At 39.4% G+C, this 13,130-nt stretch overlaps 1 protein-coding gene across 5 annotated transcripts in view; it reads left to right on the top strand.

Moving 5' to 3' along the window:
- The window catches only part of Pamr1 (peptidase domain containing associated with muscle regeneration 1), a 178,031-nt gene that overhangs the window by 102,318 nt on the left and 62,583 nt on the right, over nt 1-13,130 (top strand). For all 5 annotated transcript variants that reach the window (XM_063227778.1, XM_063227777.1, XM_063227776.1 and 2 more), the window contains one exon: nt 10,646-10,822. In XM_063227778.1, coding sequence (XP_063083848.1) covers nt 10,693-10,822 — 130 coding nt within the window. In that variant the 5' untranslated portion in view covers nt 10,646-10,692. The remainder of the gene's footprint in view (nt 1-10,645; nt 10,823-13,130) is intronic.

Below are 13,130 nucleotides of genomic sequence, written 5' to 3'. Positions count from 1 at the left end.
TGCCTGGGTCTGAGTTTTGGGATAGCTTAAATTTTATTGTTTTCAACAGAGCCAATCTAATTCTTTGGTCAGTGCAACATTTGCTGAGCTCTAGTGCCAAGTTCTTTTAGATGCGTTATCCATTTTTTTTTTTTTTAGTAACTGATGCTAATAACAGTGTCTGTTCAGCTCTTATTCTTACATTTGAAATAACTCAGAAACAGCTGTCCCTCAAAGATTTTCAGCAATGCAGTTGTTGAGGATAATGGCAACTGGGAGCTCTTCCAAGATGCTAGAGTTTGAATTTTGTTCCCCTTGGCTACTGATGTAGAGTGTCTCTTTCTAAAAAGAAGCTGTAGAAAATGAGGTGTGTCCTCCTAAATGGTGTGCAAAGAGGAAATGATATGGTTTGAATGTGCCCTTCAAATTTTGCATGTTGGAAACTTAATCTTCCAATTCATATATGGGGTGGCAGTGGAACATTTGGAAGCTGTTGGGGTTAGGAGGGTTCCGCTGTCATGATTGGATTAACTCACTGGTGGATTATTGGATTAGTGGGTTGTGGAAGGAGTGACTCTTATAAAAGTGAGCTCTCTCCGGCTTGCTTACTCTGCCTCACCTTGTGATGCCCCTTGCCACATTATGCGGCAAGAGGGCCCTCGCCAAATGCTGAGCAGAAACCAGTACTCTGCCCTTGGGTTTGTCAGTCTCCAGAACCATTAGGTAAATAAACAGCTAGTCTTTGTAAATTTCCTGTTCTCAGGAATTTTGTTACAACACTGGCAAATGGACTCAAGTAGGAGTTACTATGATAAGAAAGAAGATACTGAAATAAATCTAAAAGCAAGGAGAAGATCCCAGATAGCCCTGATAAAAATATGAACAGACTGCTTGAATATGCTACGTATGTGTGAGCCTCTGCATGGCACGTCATTGCTTGTAGCAATTTCAGAACTTAATGACATCTTCCTTTTTCTTGCCTTTGTCCCTTTTTGCTTCAGAGCTCTATTTTGGATGGACCACAGCTGTAACCCGGAGCATGACTGTTGATCTTAGTCATAGAGACAGTAATAACACAGTGTCGAGTGCCCTGCTGAGCCACTTTTCTTTAATAGCTCTTGTATTCTTCACAACCACAGCAAAGTACTACGAGTATACACATTTCACACATCAGGAAACTGAGGCACAAAGAACTTACCCAAGACCACATAACTGGTGCAGCCAGGATTCAAATATATCCTGAGTGATCCCCACATGTTTCTACTTCGTTAATACTGCTTTCTTCTTAAATGGCAAAGTCAGGGCTGTGAACTCTTGAAAACAGATTGAGCGCATTGACAAGAATGAGGCTTTGGTGCCAAATAAGGGCTGGATTCTGATTTTTCCTCTTTTACCTAAAAGCTACATGACCTGGGGAAACTTATCCATTCTATCTGTTCTCTCATCTGTTAAGAGAAGAAAGTAATGGCTACTTTGAAGGGTTACAGGGGGGTATACGTTAAAGACTCAGAGGCAGCTCTTGTGGGTGGTGAGACCAAGGAGTAGGGGAGAATGAAGACAGAGTCACAGTGTGAAACAGTTTGCTTAAGAGAGGTTAATAGAGGCTCCATGCCCCTCCTCAGTAGATATGACCTTAAATGCTAGCTTTCAAAAGAATCCATTGCCAGTTCTGGCGCCCAAAGTAACAAAGATCTCAACCTTGTAGATGTTGTTACCTTGCTTGCAAGGTGAGTTGTGAGGAGCAGAGGGCTGAGGTCACCGAGGATGAGATACAGCCAGGCTGGAACTGAGGGTCACCTAGTGCCAAGATAGTTCTCAAGACTCAGGGAGAGGAGTAAGTCATCAAGGGACCCAGCAAGCATTCCAGCCCCCTGGCTTACAGTCTTGTCATTCTTTCCTGGGCTTTGCCTGCTCACCAGTCCCAGGAATTGGCGGCCCAACCCTCCAGTGGTCAGGAATGCCGTGTGCTCAGAGACCTCAGTGTGGGGAGTACAGACAGCTCATGAGGAGCGGTTCTGGGATGGGATGAGTGATCAGCCCAAGCTGCCCGATTGTGTATCTCTTTGATTCCTCTTCTTTTTTCCCCTTCTCTGGTCTCAGAAGATTTATGAAATGTAAGATGGTTTTCTAAACCTCTCAGTAGAAATTTTAATTATATGAGGTTAGATGGAAGGGCTTGTAAGTCTTTTGGTAAACTCTGAGGCGGGTTCTGACATCCACAAGGAGGAGCTGCGACATGATGAAAGTGCCTTTCTTTGCCACCTTCTGGGGTGGTCTTGGCCAGGACCTTTGCTCTGACAAACGATGCTTCAATCAGCTATGGAAAAAGCTGAACTGTGTGTTCATAAGGACTCCTCAGTATTTTCAGACTGATCTTAACAGTCATCATGCTCACATATTTCTTTAATGTTCTGTTGGAAAACTTGGACTGGGAGACTATACAATGGAGCATAGTTGGTCCTTTTTTCTCTGCATGGTGGAAGAGTTGTTTCTCCATCTACTTGAGCAGTAGAAACAAGACAGGCCTAAAGCCAACCAGAGTGGTCAAACTAGGTCCAAAATAATGATGACAATCTTCTTCTCATTCATTCATTCATTTTACCACAGGTATGAAACTTGTAGTAGTTGGTGAGCATTATTTTCAGTGCCTTGATATTGTCATTAAAAAAAAACACGTCTAAGAGGTTAAATGACTTACCTGTCCTCAAGTGAATTCTAGAAGTTTCAGGGTTGAAGTAATGTGGCTGGACTCCCTATTCTGGCTAGAAGATATCTGATGGCTGTTCCTAAGCACTAAAGTGGAGAGAAAGGACTTGGATGAAGCTTTTAAAGCCAAAACATACTCTTCACATTTGCTTACCCTGTTTCTTACAAAAATCAATTAAGAGGAGCAACTTACGTGAACAGGATAATTAGGTGGAAATTTAAAATGACTTGAAGACCTTTCCATGTTGAGAGAAAATACCCATGACAAAAGAAACAAGAAGTAGTTTATAAAACCAAGCATTTTACCAATTTTGAAAGGTAAGATAACTGTGTTCACTTATCTCTCAGCACCTACAAGTGAATCTGTGTTTATACTAAAGACAGATAATTTTGAAGGACAGACACCAAAATGTTGAGGTTATTTTTGTGAGTATTTTTTATTCCATTACTTATGATTTTCTCCATTTCCCAAATCTTTTACAAGAAATTCCTTTTTTTTTTTCTGATTTCTTTTTGTATTAGAAGTGCATCACTTTGAGGGATTGGGTAGGGAAAGATGTACAGGCAGAGCTCAGAGGATTTCTGGGGTATCTCTATCCTACTCTGTAGGATAACACAGCAGTGGACACGTATCACATACACTGCATGTCATTCTGTCAAGAATGAACCCTTGGCTGGGGATTTAGCTCAGCGGCATAAGCGCCTGCCATGCAAGCAGGCAGTCGTGAGTTTGATCCCCGGTACCAATAAAAAGGAAAAAGACAAAAAAAAAAAAAAAGAATGAACCCTTATGTCAAACTGTGGCCTTTGGCTGATGATGCTGTGTCCCTAAAGGTTCATCAGTTGGAGCAAATGTACCAATCTGGTGAGGCATGTTGATCACAGAGGAAGCTGTGCGTACCTCACAGCAGGGAGTTTATAGGAAATATCTATATCCTAACTTTGTTGGGAATCTAAAACTGCTTTAAAACGAAGTCTTAAAACCTATTTGTGAAAAAATAACTATCTTACCCATGGCAAGGTTGATAATGAATGAATACATGTGGCACTCAGAACATTATAATCTTTATTTTGTTATGTGATCATGGGATGGGTTCAATCTTTCAGTGTCTCATTTTGTACCATGATGAAGCTTCATGGAATCTTTGCACTTCATTTGTGCTTATTTACTGGAAGCTCTGTCAGTATAAGACTCACCTGCAGCTTTACGAGGCTTTGTTCTCATATGTGGAAAGCAAAGAGAATTTGCTAAGCTCGTACCTGATAACTGGTGGTTGGCTGAGATTGTTTCCCCAGAGTAGCAGGGTTATTCACCTTCTCTCAAGCCCTGGAATTCTGTGGATCTCTTTTTCCCCCCTTAGTATAAACTTCCTAAAAAGAACTTTGAGCATTATTCTTTGCCCCCAAATAATATACATGTTTTAGTATTTGCTCTCTTGCACTAATAAAGTAACAGGATTGGAGATGATTTTTAACTTAAAAAAATTTATTAGCTACCCCATTGGATAATTATGAAGATGAAATTACTTAAAGAATGTAAAAATATTTTCACTGTGGAAACTCTAAAGCACTTTAGCATACTTATAAGAAAATACTTAACAACTTCTACTGCTGTTGTAGCCCTCAGTCTTAGTTTCTGGAACTGGCCCTTAGCACCATATTGAAATTCCCTGAAATTTGTATAGTAGAAGCCAAATGGCCAGGGTACCTTTTCTACAAATGTAATTCTAGTAAGAGTAAGAAAGAGAAGAAATTTTAGAACACTGCTCTTGTCTGCTTGTTGCATTTCTAAGTCTCTTTAGCTGGGCAACTTGAGATCGTTCACATAGGATATTTCATTTATCTGTTTATTTCATAAATGTCCACCTTTTGGGCCTTTTCCTGTTCTGTCTCCAAGTTATGAGTGTAAGAAGGGTAGAGGGAAGAGGGCCAAGACACGAAAATATCAAAACCATCATCTCCATCTTCTTGGAAAGTCTTATTTTTGCAAATAAGCTAATTTCTTTCTGTGATTTTATGTAAATATCCTAACCCTGTGAGGTCTGTCGATCCAATGTTCATTCCTTTATAACTATGCTTTCTTATGACAGCTTAAATTTTCCCTATCACAGTTCATAATTATGTATTTGTAGGATCATTTGACTAATGTCTATTTCTCTATGAACTGCAAACCCAGTGATATAAAAGAAAGTATCTGTTTTCCTCTCCACTGTATCCAGCACCCTGCCTCCTACCTGGGACACTAACAATAATAAATACTTGGGGAAGGAACAAACACATTCATCACTTCACCCGTGCTCTTGGCACTGGACCCAGTGGGGAAACAAGGAACAGGGCGATTAAATGACTTGCTGAAGGTCACCCTTTCCTCTGAGAAGACATAGTGTTTGCCCTTCATTGTGCTGTAACAAATGACCACAGACATAGCGACTTACACAGTATAAATTGACTGTCTTCTAGTTCTGGAGGTCAGAAATGAACCTCCCACGAGGCTAAAGTCAAAGTATTAGCATGGCTGCATTCATCCTAGAGGCTCTAGGGGGAGGATCTGTTTGCCCTGTCTAGGGGCTGTCTATATTCTCTGGGTTGTGGTCCTTTTTTTTTTTTTTTTATCTCCACAATTCATCACTCCAAGCTCTGAATTTTCTATGTGTATCTACTTTTGTAACTTCAATTCATCTCCTGCCCTCTTATGAGCATTCAGGTGATGACACTGGTCCAAGCTGCATAGTGCTCATCCCATCTCAAGATTCTTAAATAAGCCACATTTGCAAATCCCCTTCTGCCAGGCTTCCTTGGGATTGTCTCCTGGACTAAGGCTGATCTTTCCTGTTAAGTGAATAAAGGGACTTAAAGAGAATAGCAGTGGTCTGGTTCACTGGAACAAGGAAATATGACAATGAAAGCAATGTATGGTATTAATTTCTGGATAAAAGAGAAGACCTTAGTATTCCACAGAGGCTGGAGGCAACCAAATCTTCTAAATGGGGAGGAACACTATTTGGAAGCTCCTAGAGTGGAACAAACCTTACCTGGTTTCTATGTTCAAGTACAAAGTCTTATAGAAGTTACAGATTAATTTGATGCTGTAATGACTTCTTTCCAGGAGTTATTAACATTTATTAATTCTTAGAAAACATGGAGAGAAGAAGCGCTTTCCCCAGTATGAGTAGAAGAGAGGGTTAATATCTGGGCATATTTGCAGAGAAAATATATGACTGTATTAGGCTGTATCTGAAGTGAAAAATATACTCCCAGACCAGGGATCTGGGCTTATAGTTCCTTATAGGAACGAAAGTATCCTAGCACTGATACAAATGAATTAGGGACAAATCCAATTTTCCTGGCTCATAGCTCCAAGCTGGACCAAATAGAGGAAATCTTTGACTGTTGAGGGAAGGCAGCTTTAGGGTCAAGTTCAAATTCATTCGACAAATTATTTAGCACCTCTTATACCAAGCCCTGCTATGGCAGCAATGAATAAGTTGGCTACAGTTCTTACTGACTTACATTCATTTAAGAGAGACAAATAATAAGCAAGCACAGCCTTCTATCAGTATTCATGGGGAATTGGTTCCAGGACTCCCTGAGAATATGAAAATTTGCTTATATACAATCCCTATTATAAAGTGTTCCAATATTTGCATATAACTTGTGTACATGTTCACATATACTTCAAGTCATCTTTAAATTGCTTATAATTAATACAATATAAATACCACATAGTCAGTTGTTAAATTAATTGGAAGTGATGATAAGCAAAAAATCTATTTGTGTTTAGTATGGGCACAATTTTGTGAAAAAAAAGTATTTTTGACCTGAAATTAACTGACTCTGTGGGTGCAGAACCTGCAGATATAGAAGACCAATTCTAAATAAAAATAGAAAATAATCATTGTATTGGTCAACTTTCCTGCTACATGGCCAAAATGCCTGACATCTGTAACTGAAAGGAATAGAGGTTTAATTTGACTTATGGTTTCAGAAGGTCCAGTCCATGCTAGGTTGACTCTGAGGCAGAAACATCATGGTAGAAGGGGATGATGAGGCAAAGTGGTTCCCTTATGGTAGCTGAGAAACACAACCTATGGGAAGACCTCCAGGGAAAAAGGGTCCAAGGACAAGACACAGTTCCCAAGATCACACCTCTTGTACCCCTAAACACTAGAGTTGCTTTACTAATCCTGCAGATGGCTCTTGAGCCAATCTTGCTGCTAATCAAGATTCACCATCAATTACAAACTGTGATAAGAGTTGAAAGACAGTAAACAGGATAGTAATAAAGGAGAGACCATGGCCAGGAGTGTGGGGAGTGCGTTTCAGATGAGAAAGTCAGTAAAGTCCTTTCTGGGCAGGTGTCATATTATACTGAATCTGAATGGTGAGACAGAAGCCATAGCTAAAGCAAGTGTAGAGGCCTTTCAGTGGGCAAGAGTTTTCTGGTTTTGAGAAACTGACAGAAGGTGGAAAAGAGTGGCCAAAAAAAAGTTGGAGGGATAAGGATGGAGCGGGCTCCCTAAGGTCCTGTAACCCATTTAAAGTTTATTCCCAATGCAGTGGGAGGCAATCTGAATATTTTAAATAAGAAACCAATGTAATGCATGCTTTAAGAAGTATGGATGTCCTGTACTGTTTTTCTTTTTAAACTATTGGTTATTGAATGCTTATTGTATGCCAGGCACTATGCTCAAGTTTTTATAAACATTATCTTATCCAGTCCTTTCAACAATAGTTAGAGAAACTACTTATTTTCTGGATGATAAACTGAGTCTGAGAAAGTAAAATAGTAGTCAACAACATGCTCCCAGAAGTTAGCAAGGTTCGGGTTCCAAATGTTGTTTTGATTTCAGTGCTTGAGCCTTTAACCACTTCTTGCATTTCCTCACCCCACCTTTGTAACAGTAAAAAATGGTATGTGTGAGCTGAGTGTGGTGGCACATGCCTGTAACACCAGTACTCAGGTGGTTGAGGCAGATGGACAGCTGTGAGTTTGAAGCCAGCCTGGACTACATGTTGAGCTCAGCCTGAACTAAATAGCAAGATTTTGTTACAAACAAACAATAAAAATTATGTGTGTATGTAAAATTTCTCATTTCATCCATTTTATGTACAATTCAGTAGTATTAATTGCATTCAACTTGTTGTGCAATCATCACATCACTATTTCCAAATCTTTTCTATCATCCCATACAAAGTCTGTATCCATTAAGCGATTATATCTCTTTCACCCATCCCCCAGCTTTTGGTACTCTAATCTGCTGAGTCTCCATCTCTTTGAATTTGCCTACTGTAGATATTCCATGTGAGTAGAATCAGACAGCATTTGTTCTTCAGTGTATGTCTTTCTGCCTAATGTTTTCGAAGTTCCTCTATGTTCTCTCATGTTTCAACACTTTGCTCCTTTTAACGGCTGAAAAATATTCTACTCTATACACCACTCATTTTGTTTATCAGTCTCTTACAGGACACTTGGGTTGTTTTCACCATTGACTGTTACGAGTGATCACTGATGTAAGCATATCTTTGAGTCCTGGTTTCAGTTTTTCAAAGGGGTATATCAAGACCCAGAGCAGCTGGGTCATGTACTAATTGCATGTTTAGCTTTTAGGGAAACTGCCAAGCAATTTTCCAAGGCAGATACATGACTTTGCTTTCTTATCAGCAACCTAGAAATGTTCCCATTTGTCTATATCTTTGCCAACACTTGTTTTCCTTTTTTATTTTTTATTGTATTTTTTGGCTTGGATGTTAGCCATCCAATGAGTGGTATCTTATTGTGGTTTTCATTGCTTTTCATAGATGATATTGCATATCTTTTGACCATTTGTATGTTTGTTTGTTTTGGAGAAATATCCATTCAACTCTCTCTCTGTCTCTGTCTCTGTCTCTGTCTCTGTCTCTCTCTCTCTTTCGGTACTGGGGATCGAACTCATGGCGCTTATGCTACTGAGCTAAATTCCAAGCCCCCCATCAACTCTTTTGCCCATTTTTAAATTGGCTTATCTCTTTGTGTCAAGCTGTAGGAGTTTTAAGAATACATTCTGGGATGTTTAACTCTTGTGAAATACTTGATATTTTCTTCCATTTTATGGATTATTTGCTCTCTTGATAACATCCTTTGATGAAAAAAATGTTTTTAATTTTGATGAAGTCCAATTTATTTTTCTCTTGTTGTGTATGCTTTTGGTATCTCGACTAAAGGCTCATTGCCAAATCCAAGATCACAGAGATTAGCCCGTGTGTTATCCTGCTTTCCCTAAATTGTATTCATTCAGCTTTCATCTAGATTTTAGAAGTCAGTTCCTTCATCAGTTACCAACAAAGGCCCGGGAAGGTCAGCTGAAGCCTTCTGAAAGGAGCTTATACAGCAGAGGGAAAGCAAAACCTGCCATAGTGACCATGTTCTGATGATCTATACCAATCTAATGCCCATGTTTGTATCTTTACTGGTACCCAATAGTTCTACAAAAGGATAAAAGAAAGTAACATTTTCATAAAACTTAATGTATCAAATTTAAGAAACTATTATGACTATGAAAATGGCTCTTTTCCATGATATTAGAATGTGCCAATGGACCTATGTGAAGAATTAGTGGTGATAGTTATTCAAATGGCTCAATTCAGCACATGAAAATAAACCCTGTGTCAGATTTCCAAATGCAGGGGAAAAAAATATAGCTTCACTATGAAAGTCAAAGGTTAAGAAGGTACCACACATGCTGGAATTGGATTCAGTGGGCCAATGAAGCATGTCAGGAATGCTTGCCTGGAGTTTTTAGGGAAGGCTTCATGGGACCTTGCCCAGACTTTCTCAAATATCTGACCCATTTCTATGTTAGCCATCATTTTGTGCAAGGTTTTCAAAACTAGAGAATGAGAAAAACATAAGAAGTATGCAAAACTAGTAGGTCTGTCTCTCAGTCTGAGTTCCTCTGCGTAAGTAGCCTCTGACTAATTCCTCTTACATACTTTACCATATGGTGTTCTTTTTACTTAAGGTATATATGAAAGGAAGAAGTTCTTAGAGAGGGACAGTTTGTCTTCATGGGAAAGAACTCTTGATTATATTTGGGGACTGAATAAAGTTGGGCTAATGAGTTCACCCTTGAACAACATTGAAATTCTCCCAACATACTAATTAAGATACTTTTTGTCTTTTGTGTTGGTTTTACGTTTAAAAATACTCTGAAAATGTCATGCTGCAAACTTGAGGATCCAATTGAGAAGCAGTAGCTTGTTCTCCACTTAGTGATCAGTCTTGTACTAGAATAGCTTTGACTAGAGAGTGGTCTCCAAAGTTTTTTGATGACCCCCAAGATTAGGTTGCACTGCATAGGTCTGCAGTGTACAGTCTAAACAATTATAATTAGTGAACCAGATCACAACAAAAATAGAAACCATAGAAATGAGATCTGTTGATGTAGCTCAGTGGTAGAGTACTTGTCTGGCATGCATGGGGTCCTGGTTTTAATCTTCAGTACTAGGAGTCAGAGAAAAAAAGACAGAGGTATAGAGATGAGATAGAGATAGAGAGATGAACTGAATGTGGAACCTAAAGATTTGGATTTGTTTACTAATTATGTACATGCACTACTGCAAATCCACCTAGATTCGTATTGCTGAAACATATTTATTTAGTTTGGCAATGTTGGACCTCAAACCCAGAGTCTCTGGTAAGCTAGATCCCCAGCCTAGAAAATACATGACTCTTTGAAGGTTAAAATAAGGCACATAGCAGCTATGACATATTTCATCTGTGATCCAATGGATGGTTTTTAAATACCTTGTGGGGTAGGCCACCCCACTTTGGAAGCATAGTACTCTGAAGAATTCCCATGGTTCTTCTCTCTCAGGTAGGGCAACACATTTGTAGGGCAAGGTTGATCTCTAACAGTGAAGGATTTTCAGGACTTATCTCTCCAACCAGGACCTGTCCTCACCTGCCGGCTTTCCATTGCAGAATACACAGTCATTAATGAAGCCTGCCCTGGAGCCGAGTGGAACATCATGTGTCGGGAGTGTTGTGAATATGATCAGATTGAATGTGTCTGCCCTGGCAAGAAAGAAGTCGTGGGTTACACCATCCCTTGCTGCAGGAATGAGGAGAACGAGTGTGACTCCTGTCTGATTCACCCAGGTAAGTGTGGAATGGGAGGACAGGCTGAATTCCAGCATGCAGCTGTTAGGGGGCGGCAGCATCATGATTATTAAAAGTAACACATGTTAGCCCATTCTCAGTTCAGGCAGACATTGGAAGAGTCAATACTCTGTTCACTGTTGAAGTTGCAAATGTGAATTCATCCACTCATTCATTTAACAAGAAGACTGAGCAGTGCTTATGCTCCACATCAGTTAGTGGGAATGCAGTGATGGAAAGAAACTGATACAGCCCTACAATTACAAGAGCTTATAGCCTGATGAGGGAGATGGAGGACAGGAAGCCATGATTCAGTGCTATGAAGATAGATATAAGCACAAAGGGAGACACAAACAGCATCTCATAGCAGTATGGATGGAAATGGAGGTAGGTAAAGGCAAGAGCAGTGATGAATGACTCATTAGAGGTGGTGCTTTGCACATGGAAGATGGAAGCAACAAACCTAAAGGATATAGGGGACTAGGTGGGTCACAAAGATAGTACATGCCAAGGTCCTGTGGCAAGAGATAGTATATATTTTTAGCACTGTAAGTAGTTCAGTGTGGCAGGAGAACTGTGTACAATGATAATGTGGAAAGAAGGGTACAGACAGACAGACAGCAAGAGCAGATTAAGAGTAATATAGAGGAAGGAACAGAGACCAGATCTGGAAGGGCTTATCAGCTGTGCTATGAATTTTAGGCCATATGCTCAAGCTATTTTGGTAAAGAATAGTGGTATAGTGAAAGTTGGAGATCTTTTAGTGAAGAGTTGAAAGCAAATTTTGTTTTTAGCTGCAAGATGGGGAAATGAATGGAGGTGGCGATGAACGGAGGCAAGAGAGGAGCAATGGGAATCATAATAAAGTAGAAGATTGATGACATGAGAGAGGTGCAGGGTTTGAGAGTCATTAAAGAGTTGAACACCCTTCAAGATAGACTGGACAGCAGAGATGGGAAGGGAAGAGCAGAGGTCAAGGTTGGTGCTCTGGATGCTGAGAGGGATGCCTGGACCCCAGAAATGAGAGAGTGCCTTTAGGTGGGTGAGACCTTGCCAGGCCATTATGCTCATTCCTTTGCCTTACATTAGCCTGAACTCGACTTCTGCTATCCTGCTACTGTCTCTTTCCCCAACTTCACAGAGGACGGCAGTTTTCTTTTCAATGGCTGCAGACTTGATAACTGTACTGAAGTTCCAACCTGGATGGAGGCCAGTATGGACCCTGAGCCTCATACAGGAGAATAAGTTTCCATTGTGACTGGAAACTCATTAAACAAATTTTTGGTGTTTGAAAAACAGAGAAGTCCTGCTGCCTTATCCTTTTGACCCTAGCTAGGAGTTTTATCTTTGCCTCTCTAGGTCAGGTCAAAAGGAGGGTGTCAAGATTTTCAAATGACCTTATCAAGGATTGCAGGATGAAAGGAAATCAAAAGAGCATTTTTGTATTTTCTTCTCTTTAAAAAAAAAAACACTGAAAATGATGGTCATTGCTACAAGAAACTAACTTTCTTTCCTGGGAAGCTGTAAAAGAGGAAAGAAAATGAGACTCAGGTCTACAAGTGGTACTTCTAGTCCACCTTTCTTCTTGGAAGACAATTATGCTGACCTTTAAAAATAGAACTGACTTTATTGCATTGTCTCCTTGGTGTGAGAAATTTAAAGAGTAAATAAGGGCTAAAATGTAAAACAGATACTGTGAAATGGGGAGAAATGATTAAAAAGTAAAGAAGAACTAGGGAAGAAGAAGGGAAAGAGGAAGGAAGGGAAAAGGAAACAATATTTAAAAAGAATAAAATGGAAACAAAACTTTGAAAATAGGGGAAGAGGATTTGAAGGAGCAAAAAGCTATTGGGAAAAAAGAGGAATCAAAGTATTCATTATAATTCATTCCTGTGATGAATATAATTATTATGGAATATCTAAAATATACCAATAAATTTTTAAAAAAATAAAATAGACTTTATAGCAAAACTAACTAATGACATAACCAATAAACAACCCCCCCATGGATCCATATCCTTAATGAGCATAGAAGAAAAGTGTCTTTAATAGAACACTTGCAAACCTAATTCAGCAACACATTAAAAGGATCAAACACCATGATCAAGTTGGTTTTACACAAGGGATGAAGGAGGGTTCAACATACACAAATCAATAAATTTAAGAAACCACATAAATAGAATCAAGGATTAAAATCACATGGTCATCTCAATTGATGCAGAAAAATTCAATATTGCTTCGTGATACAAGCTTCGAAGAAACTAGGTTATGAAGAATCATGTCTTAATATAGTAAAGGACATATAGCA

This window comes from Cavia porcellus, unplaced genomic scaffold, assembly GCF_034190915.1.
Source record: "Cavia porcellus strain 051 isolate PalLab524CR breed Dunkin Hartley unplaced genomic scaffold, mCavPor4.1 scaffold_17, whole genome shotgun sequence".
Lineage (NCBI taxonomy): Eukaryota > Metazoa > Chordata > Mammalia > Rodentia > Caviidae > Cavia > Cavia porcellus.
This window is presented reverse-complemented; position numbering and strand designations above follow the sequence as displayed.